The 18,965-nt window shown below is 57.5% G+C and overlaps 7 protein-coding genes across 7 annotated transcripts; 5 read left to right on the plus strand and 2 right to left on the minus strand.

The window, feature by feature from the left end:
• Positions 1–217: 217 nt before the first annotated feature.
• CcaverHIS019_0404360 (uncharacterized protein) lies at positions 218–809 on the plus strand (the record flags this gene model as incomplete). The annotated part of the gene is made up of 2 exons (XM_060600271.1): positions 218–306; positions 635–809. The coding sequence occupies 2 exons, from the start codon at positions 218–220 to the stop codon at positions 807–809; spliced, it is 264 nt and encodes an 87-aa protein (XP_060456881.1).
• Positions 810–1,577: 768 nt separating this feature from the next.
• Positions 1,578–1,810, plus strand: CcaverHIS019_0404370 (uncharacterized protein; the record flags this gene model as incomplete). The annotated part of the gene is made up of 2 exons (XM_060600272.1): positions 1,578–1,626; positions 1,659–1,810. 2 exons carry the CDS (start codon positions 1,578–1,580, stop codon positions 1,808–1,810), a joined length of 201 nt encoding a protein of 66 aa, XP_060456882.1.
• Positions 1,811–4,575: 2,765 nt separating this feature from the next.
• CcaverHIS019_0404380 (uncharacterized protein) lies at positions 4,576–6,030 on the minus strand (the record flags this gene model as incomplete). The annotated part of the gene is made up of 1 exon (XM_060600273.1): positions 4,576–6,030. One exon carries the CDS (start codon positions 6,028–6,030, stop codon positions 4,576–4,578), a length of 1,455 nt encoding a protein of 484 aa, XP_060456883.1.
• A 3,197-nt stretch (positions 6,031–9,227) lies between these two features.
• CcaverHIS019_0404390 (uncharacterized protein) lies at positions 9,228–11,934 on the minus strand (the record flags this gene model as incomplete). The annotated part of the gene is made up of 2 exons (XM_060600274.1): positions 9,228–9,245; positions 9,346–11,934. 2 exons carry the CDS (start codon positions 11,932–11,934, stop codon positions 9,228–9,230), a joined length of 2,607 nt encoding a protein of 868 aa, XP_060456884.1.
• Positions 11,935–12,722: 788 nt separating this feature from the next.
• On the plus strand, positions 12,723–13,890 carry CcaverHIS019_0404400 (uncharacterized protein; the record flags this gene model as incomplete). The annotated part of the gene is made up of 3 exons (XM_060600275.1): positions 12,723–12,999; positions 13,044–13,319; positions 13,490–13,890. 3 exons carry the CDS (start codon positions 12,723–12,725, stop codon positions 13,888–13,890), a joined length of 954 nt encoding a protein of 317 aa, XP_060456885.1.
• Positions 13,891–15,381: 1,491 nt separating this feature from the next.
• On the plus strand, positions 15,382–17,158 carry CcaverHIS019_0404410 (uncharacterized protein; the record flags this gene model as incomplete). Its single annotated transcript, XM_060600276.1, has 4 exons — positions 15,382–16,190; positions 16,224–16,686; positions 16,723–16,857; positions 16,892–17,158. 4 exons carry the CDS (start codon positions 15,382–15,384, stop codon positions 17,156–17,158), a joined length of 1,674 nt encoding a protein of 557 aa, XP_060456886.1.
• Positions 17,159–17,701: 543 nt separating this feature from the next.
• Positions 17,702–18,899, plus strand: CcaverHIS019_0404420 (uncharacterized protein; the record flags this gene model as incomplete). The annotated part of the gene is made up of 3 exons (XM_060600277.1): positions 17,702–18,156; positions 18,209–18,551; positions 18,585–18,899. 3 exons carry the CDS (start codon positions 17,702–17,704, stop codon positions 18,897–18,899), a joined length of 1,113 nt encoding a protein of 370 aa, XP_060456887.1.
• Between the last annotated feature and the right edge of the window lie 66 nt (positions 18,900–18,965).

The raw sequence follows: 18,965 nt of genomic DNA on the forward strand, positions 1-18,965 counted from the left end.
CGTGCCTCCACTTGCTATTTGGCGGGTAAACAGCCTAAATACCCGACAAGACTGATTCACAAAACAAAGTCAACAGGTGATTTGTGTGAGCTCCCCTTCATCCCATCAAAATGTCGGCACGTCGTACCAGATCGCAAATGGCGCTCCAGTTGAAGCAGTTAATCCGCTCGGCTACAATGTCGGCTTCTGAACTTGGCTGATGATCAATGTCGGCGGGATGGTCGGGACAGGCATCGTCTCCACGCCGTCCAACATCCTCACCGGAACGGGCAGTGTCGGCTTGGCGCTCATCTACTGGGTCATCAGGTTCGTCGTCACACTCGCTGGCGTCCTTCTTCCCGTCGCGTTCCGGCGCCGAGGCAGTGTACCTCGAACAGGCGTTCAAACCACGCATGATCCGCGAGACCGGGCGCCAGGGAGTCCTCCCCTATTTCAAGTTCTGGGTGACGACGCGCCCATTTGGCTCGCCCATCGGGAGAGTGCTAGTGATCTGGGCAATCTCTGTCGTCGTGAGCCTCGCCCCGCCCGTAGGCTCAGCCTTCACTTCATCGTTACACTGAAGCACTGGCCAGAATCAGTGTTCTTCGGCTTGGTAGCAGTTGGTCTCCTCCGCCTCCGGCATCAGCGTGACAAGGCGGGCCTCCCCCGCACCGAGTTTCATCATCTTCATCCTCGAAAACCTCTTCCTCACCGTCATGCCATGGGTCCCGCCGAAGGGTACGACCCAGTCAACGTCCTTGAATTTCTTCTACGCCACGCCTGCGATCGTCGCTGTCGGCGTTGTCACCATCATGATCGTGTACTACTAGGCGTGGATGTACTGGCTCCCCAGTCTTGGCCACTACAAGCTCCGCGCCAAAATCGATGAGCACGAGGACGGTAGTCGGCACGCGCCTTATCAAGGTACCCGATGCTGAAGTGGAGGCGTGGGGTGTGTTAGTGTTCACACTGTCATGCATGCCGGCATTGATTGACGGTATGGCGCAGCGCTCCTACACTCACCGAGGCCAACAAGGCTCGGTGTCGCCGTAAGGCCCAACCGAGTTGCTCACACTTGCGGCTGTGGAGAGATCGTACTGACATTCGGGGGGAGAAGCTTAGGTTCGCCAGAGCGTAAACTTTCAAGTGCTCTACACCTTGGATACAAGCCTGTTTTCAGGACCGTTGAGGCATGCTACAGTACAACTCATCTGGCACCTGTAATCGACAGCTCATGTTGCCCAGCAAATTTCATGCAATTTCACCGATGCCGCTTGCCGTACAATTGCCATCTAATGGCTCAGGCGTACACTGCTGGGTATGTGTATCGGCGCAGCACCTGAGAAGACTGACGGGGAACGTGCGGCACGCCTGCCCGCATTCCTCGGAATGAGACCCCCAAGGTGAAATCTGGCAAGTTGCGAACTGTGAATGCTCCATGGACTCCCAGTTCCGCAGGCTTAACTGTGCCGAGCAAGCGCTGTGCCGAGCAAGCGCCGTGGCGAGCAAGCGCCCCCTCGCTCCACTGAGTGTATCGATTGCCCACGTTGAGGTGCTTTTATTGCGGTGGCCATTGTTTCTCGACTTCAACATTCGACATGCGTTCACTTCTCCACCTCATCGCCCTCACCGTCCTGGCCGTCATCGGTACGTGCGACGCCGTCCGGCACTCATTCCAGGTGTTGTCCACGCTGTGCCGACCGAAGCCCGTGACCTGACCTGTCCCAAGGGGAAGTGGCCATGCGGCACAACTTGCGTAGACCTGGTCAACGACATCAATAACTGCGGCCAGTGCGGCTACAAGGTTTTCCTCCTGTGTCTCCGTCGCTAACGTCAGTGCACAGACACCCCATGTCGCGATGGTGCTTGCTTGATGAAGTGTACGGCGGAGACTGCTTCCGAGTGTCCCTGGTGAGCCAACAACCAGAGCTTATCTGAAGCCAGGTACTACCCGTGTATCAACGGTTATTGCCAGTGTCCCGCTGGCCAGACTTTGTGCTACCGTCAAATCGCGTGGTTTCAATGTTCCGACTTACTTACCGACCCTCAGAACTGCGGCCAGTGTAACTCCTGGGTGAGCTGATTCCCGGCTGGGCTGATGTAGTGTGACACAGAATCAGGATCCAAGTGCGTGAATGGCAAATGTACAGGGTGCACCGGGAACCAGAAGCTCTGTGCCGGCAAGTGTATCAACCCTATCAACGACAACATGCACTGCGGCGAGTGCTACAACACAGTAGGTGGAGCAGCGGCACGACTGATTCCAGTGCGGCGTGGGAAGCAATTGCGTAAATGGAGAGTGTGAGCGCAATGACGGTTGTCCACCGGGCCAGGTCCGCTGCGATGGTTTGTGCCTCAATCTTTCAAACGATAACCGCCACTGCGGCAGGTGCGGCAACAAGGCAAGTGACGTTCAAGTTGAGGTAAAGCTTACATCAGTGTTCGGTGGGCAAGAACTGCGTGGCAGGCGTATGCCGTTAGTCAAGGCATTGACCGAGTTGATTCATTATCCATATGCCTGATATACCTAATTGTGACGCGCATGTGGGCACCACCCACGGTTAAAGTTGCAATGCCAAGACTGTTACAGTACGGCACCGGGAACATGGGGTGATTCCTGCCTTGCGACCATGCGGCACGTGATGATTGCAGTGTCTTCCGCTCCGAGGGCCACACCCAGATGGCTTTAAGCTTCATTGTCCAGCCTAGACTTGGCACGTCTGGGGCATTAGTCTCTGAACCTTGCACTGCCCAACCGCCGTCTACACTACATGTCTGCATCACATAAAAGGATGCACTGCGCCCACCAGTGTCGATTCCCACACCCACCATGCTCAAGTATCTCCTCCTTGTCTCGCTGGGGTGCGTTAGCGCTAGCGTCATCACGCTTCGGCAGGAAAACCAAACCTGCACCGATGGTCTCACTCTGTGTGGAACCCAATGCGTCGATCTGAAGACCAGCCCCTGGAACTGCGGCGCGTGCGAGTCCTCGTGCGCATGGGGCAACAACGTATGCCGTGACGGCGTGTGTGAATGTACAGAGGGCAATACAAAGTGTGGAAGTCTCTGCGTAGATATCCAGAGCGACTGGTGGAACTGTGGAAAGTGTGACAACCATGTAAGCAGTACGGTACGCTTTACGCTAATTCCAGTGCGGTGAAAACCATCAATGCATCAACAGCACATGCGTGGAGAATCCCCCGCCCAAGACGTGTGCCGAGCAAGGCCTCCAGTCGTGCTGGTACTGGGACGACTACGGCGTGCCGTATGAGATATGCACCGACTTCAAGAATGATTGGAGAAACTGTGGCGCCTGCCTCGCAAGCTGCTCTTCATGCAAGGATGGCCAGTGCATGTCCTGCGGCAACCAAACGGCCTGCCTATCAGGCTCGGCAGACTTCGGGACCTGGGAGTGTGTCGACCTCCCCACAGACTCGTTCAACTGTGGCGGGTGTGGCATCAGCTGTGGCGAAGGCCAGCTTTGCGTCGATGGCAAGTGTACCGGATGTCCAGCAGACACGCCTGACACGTGTTTTGGGAGGTGTTTCAACCTCCAGACGGATTTTACAAAGTGCGGTAGCTGTGACATTTCCTGCCCGGACGGCGCCGACAAATGCGTCGGTGGAACGTGCCAGTGTGTCCCCGGCAAGACGCTTTGCGGCGAGTATTTCGTGCCCCGATGCGTCGACTTAACCAACAACCCCCGCGACTGTGGCGGATGCGACAACGAGGTATGTGACAATGTTGGATTTGGACGCGCTGACCCAGTGCCCCGAAGGCCAGCAGTGCCAGAGCGGCAAGTGTCTTCCCTGTGCCCCAGGCTTCGAGGTGTGCTCAAGCTATGATGGCAATTGTCTCAACCTCATGAACGACCAGCAAAACTGTGGAAAGTGCTTCAACTCTGTAGGTTTGATTGCGGACGCTGCTGATCCAGTGCCAAACGGGGGACAACTGCGTCAACGGCACTTGTACCGGCAACGAGGGTTGTCCGCCTGACCAGATCAACTGCGTCAACTACTGCTACAATCCGATGAACGATAACAAGCACTGTGGCGGGTGCTTCCTACCGGTGGGTGAGGGTTGAGTGTTGCTGACCCCAGTGTGAGGAGGGCAAAAACTGCGTCGGCGGCGTGTGCCAATAAAGGACTCTGAAAGACCGCAAGAACAATGTCGAGATGGAACCGTAAAGCCGAAATGATAGTTCAAGTCCAATGCATCCTGTTCAGAAGGCCGAGCCGGTTGTACATGCTGCCGAGTGCTCTGGGACTCTCATTTTGCGTACCAAGCCTTTCGAGACTGGAGACACGGACACAGGCAAGCATTGCCGGACATTTGGTCTAGAGCTTGTTTCTCTGTTTGAGCTGAAGTGAGAACAGGTGTGAGGACAGCCAGGTCTCTGCGCGGCAGTTGATCAGGCGAGGATAAGATCCGCTACCAAGAAGAGCGCGGCATTCTTCGCTTGGTGTCCAGTGACATGCTTGGCTCCATGGAGACGCGGTTGGACCAATGCGTGATTGAGATGGACAAGTTTGGAGTGTTGGCTGGGATTATGCGATGTTGGGCAGTTTACCGATCGGCAGTGATGCAAGTTGTAGGCTACATGGTCTCCTTTTGCCGTTCCCTCGCTTCGCGTCGCTTGCGCCAAATCGCGCCCCATCGCTGCTGTACTCCCACAAGCACGAGCGACAATACCAAGAGCCCAGTCCAGAGCGTAAAAGTCCATCCCGTCCCGATCCGCTTCATGGTCGGTTCTACGGCCGCCGTACTTGCAGCACCGAGTAGACATCGGGCGAGGTTGAGTGCCGCAGTTGCTGACGCGCTCTGAGTCGGAAACACATCGACGATAAAAGTCGAGATGACGGACTGGATCGACATGGCGGCCCACGCGAGGACGAACGAAGCAACAATCGGTGCAGCCATATGTAGGTGCTTGTCGAGCGCCCAGCCGAACAGCAGCATTGCGAACCATTGTAATGGCGACCAGAACCAGACGGTGCGTAGGCGCGCGTGTTCGATTGGAAAGTCGGCCGGATTACCCGTAAAGTGGGCCTGCATACGCTTGTAGTCGTGGTCTAGGAGCTTGCCAGTCGTGAGCGTCCCAATCATACACCCGAAGCCGTTGGCCAAAAACGTCAGGCCGATATGTAGGTCGTCCAGGCCGTATATGCTTTTAAAGAGGGACGATTGGGCCGTGACGGCCATCTGCCAAGTCGCGTAGTGTAGCGAGAGGAAGAGGAGCGTAACAAAGACCTCGGGGTAGAAGAGGATGCGGATTGGCGCGGCGATATCGAGCTTGAGTGACTTGGTAGTTGTCGCTTGCGCCTCCCGTGGTGGTGCCATTATTTTATCTAGTGGAGCTCGCGAGATGCGAGGTGGCAACAACGAGCCGTCGCCAACAAGCCCCCGCAGCGTCTCGGGAAGCACGACCACCAATATGGCGAGGTATGTTCCCCCGTAGATGACGAGGAACCAGAAGATGGAGCGCCACCCCATCGTGTCAGAGAACACGCCGCCGAGCACAGGCCCAATGGCTAGAGGCATGAGAAGGCCTGTCTGGAAGATCCCCATGATACCTCCGCGCGCCTCTCGCGCAGTCACGTCTCCAATCATGCCTGATCCAATGGCGATGGTACTAGCTGAACCCGAGCTCTGTAATCCTCTCAAGATGAGAAGCTCGTAGAACTGTGTTGAGAGGGCCAGTCCAATACTCGCACCGATAAAAACGACAAACGTACACATAAGCGTCACCCGGCGACCGTAGACGTCCGAAAGGGCGCCCCATAATGTTGGCGTGAGTGCCTGGAACACCATGTACGTCGTGACGGTGAGGTTGATGTTTTCGATTGATGTTCCGAGATCATGGGCGATGCGCGGGATGGCGGGGAAGTAGATGTTGGAGGCGAAGCCCGAGAATGTGGCTGATATCGTGGCGAGCACGACGATGAGCCAGCGCTGCCGCCGCGTGAAGCGCGAGTATTCTGGTGCGGGGACGGCGTGTGTAGAGTCCTCGTTGGGCTCATTGATGGTGCCATGTTTGAGCGGAGGTGACATGAGAGTTGTGGTTCAGTTTGCTCGGTTGGGTGTATTTGTGGAGTGGAGCAACGCTAAGGGACAAGCCGAGTCATCGTGCCTTGTTTGGGCCTGATTTCATCGGGCTAGTCCGAGACCGTCTCCGACTCCGATTCCCAAATTGAGCCTGGTTCACGACATCAGATCAAGATTGCAGTATGACCAGTGCAAGGAACGTGACCCGGGGGCGGCCTGGGCAGCAAGCCGCACGCTGCTGGAGGCTTCACCTCAACGAGCCCCAGGCAAAAGATCCAGACACCACCTAATCGGCCACTCGGCAACCATTAGCAACCAGTTCCCAAGATATCCTGGCGCATGAGAGAAATGCTGCCTAACGTGTGGGAGGCATGCTGGACACGCGAGGCATGCTGGGCTGGACTTTGTCATCTCCAAGACTCCAACACCATCGCACGCGTCGGGCCATCTCTAGAGAGACGAGATTACCTGAATGGGATTGGAGCGTGCCCACACCGTTGCGTGAATGTCTATCTTGCTCAGGCTTAGCTCGCCATCCTCGCTCACCTCCTCGTTCTTCGCTGACGCACAGAATGCAATCACACCATGCACACTCTATACAGACGAGCCATACATGCATTCCTGTCTCGGCCCTCGTCAGCCGAATTGACCGCGCTTGGGCCATGGAAGAGATGCCGCGCGATTACCCCACTCGTGGAACATCTGCCACAGATAATGCAGCGTCACCCCCATCCCACGCAGTGCCTCCTCGCCCTCCTCCCACATCGCCCGGACGTCGACTCCCGGCACGTTGGGATGGACCTGCACGGCAATGGCGGAGGGTAAGTCGTCCTCCTTGTGACAATACTCTGCTAGGAGTCGGAGAACAGTTTCCTGTAGGACATGCGGCGCTTCACCAGTGATGGAGGGACACTTATCGAGCGCTTCGTCACCAATACCGGTGATGAGCGTATATCCCGCCAACCCCAACTCGTGATCGGCCGCGAGGATGACACGTATTTCGCTAATCTGTTTTTCTTTTGGCGGCCATGCCTGCGCGATGTCCATCATCTTGTGTGCAGTGGGCCGGAAAGATGTCATGAAGTCGACGTCGCGAGACCCAGACGACAGCCGAGCAGCTGGAGCTGGAGATCGGGGTGCGTGTCTTGGTTCACTGGTGGACGAGCCATTCAATGAATTGAGTGATGGGGTGTGGTTATTCGACGAATGGTCTGAGAGTGACAGTTGATGGTTCGATGAATGGGAGGACCATGTACTCGGCCGTGACGCGTATCGCCGCTCGATGACCGCGCGGGCTTCCGGTTCGAGTGCCGATTCCGGCCATACGCCATCGGCAACGAGGACGGTACATGGCTCGCCTCCGCGAGGCGTGCCCACCAGCCTCATTGCCGATGGGTGGTCGATACCTGGTGTGCCGCGACACATCTCGTCCCAATAAACTTGCAAGTGTGACTGCAAGATCTCGGGATCAGACTGCCAGGGACCGACGGTGTTTGTGATCATCACCCTGGACACGTCCTTGAGTTCTACCCAGGCTAATGGTCCTCGACCATTGAGGTGTATTAGCCAGATGTACAGGCGGTGTATACGTCCTCTTGTTGGCGACCAGGAGAGGATGTTGGAGAGCATGAGGGCCAGCATGGGCTCGATACTCTGCAGCCACCGGTGGGTGCGCGACGACAAGTCGCCGGACGGACCCACAAACGACAGCCTCGGGCGAGAGGTGCTTGCGGTACTGCTGTGCGATGTAGATGTGGATGTGGATGTGGATGTTGAAGGGCCGGCCGTGGCGTTCGGCCTCCCGCGCGACGTACTTGCGAAATCGCTGTGGGACGTAGTGACCGTGGGTCTATCCCTGACGGTGTAGTTGTGTTCCATCGTTCGAGATATGCTCGCGACATTGCTAGAGGACGCACTCATGACTCGGCTTGAAGGACCGGCAGTTGCGTTCGGTTTGGACCAGCGGCTTTCCTCCAACCGGCTGAAATGGTTCAGCCAAAGCCTTCTCCGCCCTGGCGTCTCACATCTATGCGGCTTCCAATCGATACCAGCAAGAGTGACTGACATGTCCCTAGAGACCTGGACGACAATATCGCCTGGATGGTGTACGCCTACCGATCCCTTTGTCGTGATTCTCCGCCAGAGTGTCGCCATTTGCGTAAGGAGGATACGTTGTTTCTCCGCCGACGGATGGATGTGGAACGGAGTCATCATCTTGTTATTGACAAGGAACAGCGCGTCGGCAGAAACGTTGCCTTGCCCGCTATCCGTGACGCGGATCCATACACAGCTTACGTCCGTCTCGGCCCAGTTGATCGCTCGTCTAGCCATGTCGCGGGCGAGGGAGCGGAATGGCTCGCTTTCAATAAAACCGTGTGCGCGAGGATCCCATGATGGATATGGAGGCGGACCAGGAGCAGTGGGGTATACCACCCCCGGCCTGGGTTGGGCCCAAAACTCGTGGGCCTCGTATTCCAGTATTCCGTTGGTCTGGATCGGCACCAGGGCGGTACGCACCAGCTCGATTTCGGCGTACTCTATTGCCCGTGTTGTCGTGCCTGCAGCCGTCGTGGCTTTCTGCGGGATGGCCTGGTATCCATGGATCATACACGCTGGAGTGGTCTGAGATGTCGGGAGAGTATTGTGCGGTTGAGACAAGGAGGGTGGATCCATCGTTACAGATCTTGTTTATGTAACGGCAACGCGTTGTCAGGATCATCAGCCGCATAGCCCCCTGGGTGTCATCGTCATCCAAATAGCAATAGCAATAGGAATAGCATAGCAATAGCAATAGCAAAAGCAATAGGATCTTGAAATCGGCAGGTTAGCAGGTGACGGCTGTGCAACGAGGCAGTGTATTGCATATAACCTTGCTAACGTTCTGGTCCCTGGCCATGACAACCATCTTACAACTGGTGACCTCGCCAGTCCTCAACTAATACAGTCTCTTTAAAAACCTGCCATGGCATACCAATCGCATGCTTTAGACGATGATTAATAACTTGCATAACTGCGTATCGGATCCGCGTGGTAACCCTCAACGTCGTGCGGCGCGGGTGCGTATGTTCCGGCATCTCTTGATCCGCATCGCTGTTGAACGAAAGCTTGCCGCGCTGACCAGACCACGAACCCTGTGTCTGCACCCGCTGGTGGGGAACGTGGAGCTACCCCAGCGAGAGCAAGTACTGCAATACTGCCGTCTCTCAGTGCTGCCAGTGCACCTGTGGTTAGCGCAGTTGCAGCTTGGGCAGCTACCGGTGAAATATGGTTGTGCGCTTGCGCGTTTGCATGCGTGGGCGCCGGTGCTGTCGGTGAACGGACCGGAGCTCGATGTGCTGGCACGGCTGGTGTCGGCATCGTGGCTCCGCGAACAGGAGCTGAAGGAGCTGAGGCCTGCGCTGGCCCCGCGTCAACAGGGATACCTGCCCTCTCGGCGTATATCGATTCAACGGAGGTTTCCAGCTCCAACGCTGCCTGCTCCCAGTAGGCATCCGCCGAGACGACGCTGACTGTCTGAGTGTTCTTGGGGTAGACTGTGAACGTGAACATTTCCGGGTGGTCAACGCCCGGCATGCCCCGGCGACACAGATCGTACCACCGCTGCACAACGACCTGCGGCAGCATGCCCCAGTTGATGTAAGTGGCGTTGGTCCAGGTAGTGATGTTGTTACCCATTGTGTCCTTGAGTAGGACTCGCCCGCTCACTCCCCGGCCGGCTATGTGTAAGAGAGTAACTGTGGCTTGCTCGATTGTGCGCATGGTTGGGGGCCAGTCGACAACATAGGCCACTATGGCACCAATGTCCGCTTTGGCGCGATTGACGAATGAGGCCGTGGGTTCCTCGAGAATTCGTCCTCCGAGCCCCTGGTATCGGAACGGTGGCATGGTTCCGCCCGACCACTTTGGAGGCTGCGCAGAGAGGCAAAGATCCATGGGCAAGTGGTTGGCGGGAGGGCTGGCCATGCTGGAGAGGGGAGGGCTGACCATGCTGGAGAGGGGAGGGCTGGCCAGTGTGGAGACAGGGCTAGCCACGGTGGGGAAAGTGGGACCAGCCGCGTTGGGAAGCGGCGGGCTAGCGACGTTGGGCAGCGGCGGGCTAGTGACGTTGGGCAGCGGCGGGCTATAAGCGTTAGGAAGAGGGGACCCAGTGACGTTGGGCTGTGGCGAGAGAGCAGCGGTAGAACGAGGGCTAGCCGCAACTGCAACATCGGGAAGAGGGGGGCTGGTTTCGTAGGGAGGTGGCCGATTTCCCGCAATGGGACCGGGTACTATCTCAATGCCAGAGGATGCGAATGCGCTGGCTAAAACATCGTTGATGAAGCCTGGAATCTCGTCGGCATTGATAACGATACTATCGCGAGAAGGTCTGTGGGCAGTATCGCGGACTGATGGGCTCCGATGACTCTCAACATGGTCACCTGGCCGCGTGGCATATGTTCGGCCCACAAAGCCGCGCTGCGGTGCTAGCATCGTTGCCTCGCGCCATACGACCTTGGTCGACACTTGGTCGATTGTCCTTGCGCCCTTGGGCGAGGCGCCGAGCGCAATCATCGCCGGGTGATCATACTCGGGCACTCCCTGGCGACAGAGGTCGGCCCAGCGTTTCGCAACCTTTTCCTGCAGCCCATTCGGGTTCACGTGAGATGCAGACAGTGGGTTGGAAATAAGAGTTGCAGAGGCGTCGGTGACGTCGATGCGGACGGTCGAGCCCTTGCCCCTTATATGGAGGAGACAGATGGAAATCATGTCGATGGCAGACGTAAATGGATACGACATGATATCGTCGACGATGCCACGCAATGTCGGCACGGCACTCTGTAGGAACGTGGTGGTGTGTGCGTCAAGCGCCTCGCCAGCCATCCCCTTGAACGACAGCGGCGCACATGAGCCCGCCGCCGAAGCCACGACCGTAGGCCTGTCCGGCCTTGCGAACTCGCACGCAAAGATGTCCAACGAGCCTGGAGGGCCGAGAGTCGCCCGGGTCTGGTCCTTGAGCTGACGAATCCACGGATCACGCCGGCCCTCGTTCTTGAACGTGTGCGCCGTCCAATCAATTCCCGCAATGGTCATATTGTTATTCGAGAGGGCCTTCTTGAACACAATGTCGCCAGGGTAGTCGACACCAACAGTGCCCGTGCTCACAATGGTCTGGAGCCACGGCCGGCTGAGCGATTTGAGGAGCTCCTTCTGCTTGGAAACTTGGGGGTGGAGGTCAAATGGTGTGAGGACGGTGCTGTTGATAAGGAATGCGACATCACAGGAAACAGATTTCGTGTCGTCGGCCGTCAGGCGGATCCACACTACCTGAATGTCTGACCGACCTGCCCACGCGACCGCCGAGTCGACTACACTGGCAGATATCGGGTCGAGACGGGTTGCACAAAAGCTGAGCGACCGCGTCTCGTCTTTGACAGTGACAGCGGGCGGTGGTGGTGGGGGTTCCTTGAGCGACAGGCGGTCATAGCCGTAGATGTGGAAACGGTCAAAGAAGACCATCGCAGCCGTGGAACTCGCCACTGTGGAACTCGCGACGACATGCTCGACCTCGCCCCTCTCGGGTCCATCCTGCACTCCCGGGCCCGTACTTGCGGGAGCGGTAGCGGATGCCACCGGGGAACGAGCTGCTGGTGGGGAGGACACCGGGACTTGTCCCGGAGGTGGGGGCGGTTGCGCGGACACCGGGGCTGGAGCCGGTTGTTCTGCGGATGGCGGGAGCGGGAGTGGGAGAACTGGAGCTGGGACCGTTGCGGATGGGATGGGCGGGGCTGGCGACAGTGCATTTGGTTGCGGTATGGCCTGGTACGACGGCGGAGGCGAGTTGTTGTTCTGCCCACCCTGTGTCGGTTCCCAGCCGAAGCGAGGTAAGTTGATTGAGACCGACCCGGCCCGGAAGATACGGCGGTTGCTCATGTTGGGGAGGCTAGGCAGTGAGCAAGATGGGGATGGGTTGATGGACGTTGATGCTAATGAAGACGACGATGCAGTTGATGTGAATGCCATTTGGGTCATTACTTAGTTGAAACTGGTCTATAACAACCCATTGGACGTGAATGCTGATCCCTAGTGTCAGTCTCTTATTATCCTAGTCACATGACTTTTGAAGCAGTGTATGCTTCGGGTATGTTGACCTTAAACTTGCCTAAACCTTTGCTCCAGCGCTCCAGAAAGCTAACCTTGAACGGTTTAAGTCGACCATTCCCCACTCTGAGGAATGGCGCGCACTCGGTCTGACGTTGATGAGGTTAACAACCCAGACCTGACGGCTGTATCGTTTTAGGCATTCAGCCACATACCTCAAGGTAAGTCATGCATGTCGTTGGCGTCACAGTTTCAGCCACTACTTGGTGCCGAAAACACACAAACTCCAGGGTAACCGGCCTGGCCGGATTTTTGGAGCTGGGCTGAGTGAGGCTGCGACACGGTCAAAGAGGACTCGAGACGAATGCATACAACTTACGTAATCAGTTGCAGGCCACTTAGCTCAGCTGGTTAGAGCGCATGCTTAACACGTGACATCGAGTTACGCATGAGGTCGGCGGTTCGATCCCGCCAGAGGTCATTCCTTTTTGTCGCGATTGGGTGCAAATGTGCCCCCGCCCGACAAACTGGCATTCATGACGTCATGCCTTCGTATCCCACTTTGAAACCGGATCAATGAGAGGTTGGGATACGAAGCAACCAGCTACACGACACACACCATGGCGGCCAAGCGCTCATTTCATCAGGTCGCGAAACAAGTGGCCACGCGCACCTTGCTCTTATCGGATGGCAAGGTGATCCCCGCAATAGCGTGGGGTAACGGCACTGGCGGCCTGGCAAAGGGTGGCGACCGCGCAGTCCTCGGCGGCCAACTAGCACTTGAAGCTGGCATTCGACACCTCGACACGGCCCAGTCGTACCACACCGAGGCGGAGACGACGGCGGCCATCGGCGCCACCGGCTTGAAGAGGAGCGATGTGTTCGTTACGGATAAAAGTACGTTGGGGTTGGGGTTGGGGTTGGGTTGGGCTCATTCAAAGTATCGCGCAACACGTTCAAAGGAAAGGAGAGGACGCGGGAGAATGTGCGCGAGAGCGTCATCAACTCGCTCGACAAGCTCGGAAGTAAACCCGACCTCTTGCTCATTCACGATATTAGGGTGCCGGACCAAGGCAAGATTCCAGAGTTCTGGAGATATCTCGAGGAGATGGTTGAGGATGGGACGCTGGGCGGCGTGTCCCTTGGCTTCTCCAATTTCCGACCACAGGATATCGAAGCTGTGATGAGCGTTGCGCGCATCAAGCCCGTCGTCAACCGTGAGTAGGTGGGGGGGGGGGGGGGGGGGAATTGGCCTGTTGCAGTGGACGAACTGACCATTCGCGTCGCAAGGTGATGGCAGTTCTGTATCTATTCTCGGTCTGTTGTCGTGAGGGTGACGGACGGGGCGTTATCGCATCATTGAGGATACAAAATTGCTAACGCCCAGAGGTCGAGTTCCACCCATACGTATACGCGCATCTCGAGCCGCTCATGGAGCTCCAGGCCCGTCATGGGATCACGATGGCTGCGTTTGGCCCGCTTACGCCCATCCTGCGTCACCCGACTGGCGGTCCACTCAAGCCTGTACTGGAGCGTATTGGGGCTGCACATGGCCTGGATCCCGCGTCGGTGCTGCTTCTCTGGACGGTCCAGAAGGGTGTGGTTGCCGTCACGTCGTCCAAGAGTGAGGGCAACCTCCGGAAGATTGGTGCCATCAACACGCTGCCAGATCTTTCGCTGGAAGAGATTACGGCGATCGATGAGGCGGGCAAGAAGATCCACTTCCGTTTCTACAAGGACCACATGACCAAAGACTTTGCGGCACCAGACCTGCCGGAAGATGTATAGACTGTGACGTGGGGTGGAGCGGCTGGCATTGACGTCGACGACGACGAACGGTTGGATACCAACGTATTGACCAACATGCAACTCGAACGTTGACAGCTGACCTGGAAACAGGACTCTGGATCAGCAGATCGACATGATGTAATAAATCTAGGAGAGTGGCAAGTTTGTGAGACGATGCTTGACTCACTCGTGACAAGATACGGAACGGTCACGCTTGTTCCTCGACACGATGGCCCGTCGGCCATGGCGAATGCTCCGTACATTGTACATTGTACATTGGTAAAGACAGTCTGCTGGTGGCAGACTAAGCAAGGATGACTTGAACCAAGACCCGACATGGTTGTCGGGAGATCCGCAGATCCGCAGATCCGACAAATTGGAATGGAATGGAATGTCATTTGCCAAGTCGTCCATCACCCCCTCGCACGCAAACATCACAACACCACACCGCCTTGCCTCGCCTTGACATATGCCGTTGCCTCCCGCATGCATGCATCATGATGCTGCTCATAGCGCCCACCGGTAGCGAACGATAGAGTTGTGATGACCACCACGGCCATGGCCGAAGACCTCCGTTCCAGTATGGTGGGTGCGCAATTCCGAATCCGATGAAATGGGTCGCAATATCGCCTCTTGATACTTTGATACTTTGATACTGGGCCTTGAGACGCCTAGGCACCGTTTGCATTGACTCCACAGCACACGCTCCAGGACCGACGCAGTGGTAGTGGTGGTCGTTGGGCAACGCCGACAGCGCGACGCAGGTGTGTGCCTGTGCCTCTTCCCAGAATACAACAACTCATGTAGAATATATTGGCACTGGCGTTGACGCGTAGGTCCGAAGCCATGGTGGCAACGGCATGGCGACAGCCTCGGCTGTGGTAGAACATTCGGAGCAAGCCGTCCGGTCCGGCGTCAAGTGTCAAACGCACTGAATCTGTCTAGTGCAGAATGGAGAGTATGCATACATGGATGGCGAGAGGGGTTTGGACGCTCAGTCGACTAAGATTAGGGCCTGAGCCTACTGTATCGTAGGCATTCCAAATTGGCGCTGGCTGACGGCAGGTGGTGTGCCTCAAACTGCCATTCACATTCACGGCGTCTGGTACCAGGTCAGTTCCAATATCCAGGAAAGCACAGCCGGTGTATGAACAATACGCAGCAGGTGGGCTGTGGCGTCGTACGATGATGGCTGGAGTCACGCGTCAGACGCCGCACGCTGCCGGCAGGCTCCAACAGAGCGAGTTGTATGACTCCTCATCAGCGCCAGTTCCAGTGCCAGCGCCTTGGGCCTTGGGCGGACCAGCCAACCCGACCGACGCGTCTCGCGTCGTTCCGCTGTGATACGAGGCGCGCTTGCCGACGGCCATGACACTGCCAGAAGAGGTTGGCGCTGAGAAACTGACTCCATAGGAGGGGATCTTTGAATAGCACCACCCATGGTGTGGTTGACAGTTGCGCAACAGTTGCGCACATTTCATTCCTTTAATCATGCCGCGGGCCCAGCAGAGCCTGGAGAGCCCGCAGAGTGGTCAGAGACTGCAGACCACCAAGATCACGATTACGCCCTCGTCCACGTCCCTCACGGCCCCGTTTGTACTACTCCCCCTCCCCATCTCGCTCCCGATCGCTCCATCCAAACGCACGCGAACCTCCGTGCGCCGCAAGCGCCGGAGGATGGACAACGCGCTTCCAAGTCCGTCGCCTACGCCGGCCCCGCGCGACCCATGGGCAGAGTACCGCGCAGTCCTGGCGCGCGGAGGTATTGCCATGCTGTCTCCGGCCGACGTGAGTCCCGCCAACCCATGGTCATATGTGCACCGCCGTGAAGTCGAGGCAATGGACGCACTGTGGGCTCGTCCGTTCGCTGTTGGATCCATGGTCGAGCGTTGGGGCAGTGGCGTCGAGCTTGTTTCGCGTCAACAAGGCATTGGCGAACGCCTCGCACTACGAGGATGCAGTACCAACATGGAGGAGCATAGTAGCTTTGAATCTTCATCCATAGAGATAGAGTCGCATCAAGCGACCGAGAGTAGCCCCATAGCAATACAGGTAGACCCATCCCCCGAGAGTATACAGGTAGACCCATCCCCCGAGAGTATTCTACTCGATTCGCCACCCCCCGATCCACCCGATCCCGATCCACCAACTCCCGACGAGGGCCCGTTCTGGTTCGGACCCCCGCTGGTGGCGCGATATTCCCGCGGCGCACCGTATACGCTTCAAGCGTGTCGGGCGCGGCAGGCTCTCAGCGACCTACTGCGCGCACCGTTTGGTAACCGCCATTTCCGACTCGAGGAGTGAGTAGCAGCTCTCCAACACGCTGACAATAGGGACACGGCTGTGTCGGCCCGCGTGCTGGCCACGCTGGATCTCAACCTCCCTCCAGCAGTGACATTGGCCGCTGGCGTTCCGTGGAGCCACGTTCTTGATCAATGGCCAGGCCACGTTGACGGCCTGACTGCCATTGCGACCACCCATCACGCGACGATTCTAGGACTTTTACGGCTGGGCCGCTCGCCTCCCGGCTCGCCAAATGACATGGACGAGTCGGAGAGCGACACGGCGTTACCTTTTCTCTTTGTTCGAGACGCCGATACGACGTCTCTCGCGGGAGCAAAGACTGCCCTGCTAGTCAGCATGCGCGCTGCGCTCGCCATCCTCGCCCGCCTCTATACGGCTGGAGGCGCGCCACCACCTCCCGACAGTGCGGGCCAGGCATTCGGGCTTTTGCAGAACGGCGAAGCTTGGGAACTGTACATGATGCACCGGAGCCCAGCGAGTCTCGGACCCTATGTGCGTTTCTATAATGATCACCAAAGCTGACACCAGTCCGTGACACGTCTATGGCATGGCCGGATGGACGTGGCAGTCGACGTCGTGACTTTCCAAACGCTGTGTGGCAACATCCTCTCCAGCGTCGACGAACGTGTGGCTTTTACAGTCGAATGTCTTCGGGGTATACATGTCAGTTTTGAATATCCGGTCAGCTGACACTTAGCGCTCGACCCGCCGTATCCCCGGCATTGTTATTGACGATACTGGATCAGCGACGCCAGGCGGTGCCAGTGCTATTGCGAGTGCTGGGGCATCGTTCCTCGCCAGTAGTACGGGCAGTGGAGTACGGTCGTGCAATCCTTCGGCAGACTTTCATTTGGGCCTGTATAGAGCAGGCGAACTTACGGTCGAGGATCGATACGAACGCATCACGGCTTGGGTGCGCGAGACGAGGGCCTGTATGGGCCTACACCGCCTACTGCAGATGTAGAGGTGGAATAGGGTAATCTGGCGCTCGGCGAGCTCGGCGGCTCGGCGGCTCGGCGCGCTTGGCATGGGTTGGCGAATCCGGATGCTCCGTATCGGTACGGGAGTAAAGGGCCGAGCGAGCCGTGAGCGAAGAAGTACCGACACGGTGCACTGCACCGCGTACAGTACGAGTGTGGGAAAGGCACGATCAGGATGTTTGTGACGACGAGCGCGGCAGAGCGCTCTGCTAGCATATGTTGCATTTATGATTTTTGATCCGGCTGCAATCGGAGCCTGGTGGGGGGAAGGAGTCTAAGGAGTTTATGCGGAGAGAGCCGGTAGGATCAGGAACAAGTCGGATATCTCCGTTGGGCGTCGGACGTCACTTGACGAAGCACATCGGCGTCAGCCGTTTGATTGATAGAGACGGCGGGGTCCATTGACCGTTTCCAATGAGAATCTACCATCACACTCTTCCATCAACCATCAACCGTCAACATCACCCCATAACCCATCACCACCACCATCACCATCACCATCGCGGTTGATTGACACTAGAGTGATAATGGAATCACTCCTGGGCGGCCGCTCACTCCCTCCCGACTTTGAGCATGACGATAAGCGGAAACGCCGCCGCTTGACGGATCGAGTTCCGCTCCCTACGCCCGCCAACTCGGCGCCATCCGCCACTGCATCAAATACGACACCGCGCACCTCCCCCGTGGTAACAACCACTGCGCTCCCCTACCTTCCCCCGTCTCCCCCAGCCAATGCTCCATCTCCATCCGCACCCGTCTCGGCACCTCCACCCTCAAATCCTCCCCCTCCCGAAACCCTTCCCCTTCTCCAGGCAGTTCTCGCCGCCGGACAAATCCGCCTCCTCTCAGCCGCCGACCTCGCCGCCGATAACTTAGGTGCATACAATACCATCCGTGAAGCGATCGCGGCAGCATCGCCCCGCCCCGGCGGACTAGAAGCCCTCCAGGCGGCCCTTGCTCAGGGTCCGATTGCTGGCGAGCGGTGAGTCCGGACCCGGGACCGAAACCCGAAACGAAACACTAAACAATAACAGCAACTTTGCCATCACGCGCCAAGCCCTGGCAGCCTTAAACCTTCCTCTGGAGCCGACGAATGTGACTGTGGCTTTAGGACTTCCACGCAGCGAACGCGAGGGCGGATCAAAAATGGCGCTTCCCTTCTTCTTCGCCTCGCATGGCGGATTAGTAGGCCTCTTCACGGCTATGCGGGCAGGTCTGGGCGCGTTAGGAGGCTTGATGGACGCCGCCCAGTTGGCCAGGACTCGCGCCTGGCTTAGGGGACGGTCGGTGCCGGCGCCTCCGAAAGGAGGGATGGCGGCGTATGGCCTGGTGCTTGGACAACAGGCAGAGTTGTGGGTCATGACCCGCGGACCATATGTGAGTCATCTGATTGTTTGGGGCTGATTATAGTTTGTCGCCCGGGCATGGTCGGGACGACTTGGTACGCCCGAGTTTGCGGGTGTGCTTGCCAATATCCTTGGGGCTCGCGAGAGGGCCAATTTCATCGCGCAGTGTCTTCAAACTATCAAGGAGGGGCGGGAGGCTCTTGCGAGTGCAGGCGAACAGCCGTTCGATACGTGGTGGCGCGGGAATGGGGGAGATACGCCTGCACGCACGTTTGAGCGTCGGCTTGCGGATATGGGGTTTGCGGATGGGGGAGCACGAGTTGTGGCGTGGGTCAGGGCTCAAGATACGCAGACGTATCTAGCCCCGGATCAGGAGTAAGAGGAGTAAGAGGGAGAGAGAATAGCGTACATTGCATCTTGACAATCTTCAACCACTGTACTATTA

The sequence above is a fragment of the Cutaneotrichosporon cavernicola genome, assembly GCF_030864355.1.
Source record: "Cutaneotrichosporon cavernicola HIS019 DNA, chromosome: 4".
NCBI lineage: Eukaryota > Fungi > Basidiomycota > Tremellomycetes > Trichosporonales > Trichosporonaceae > Cutaneotrichosporon > Cutaneotrichosporon cavernicola.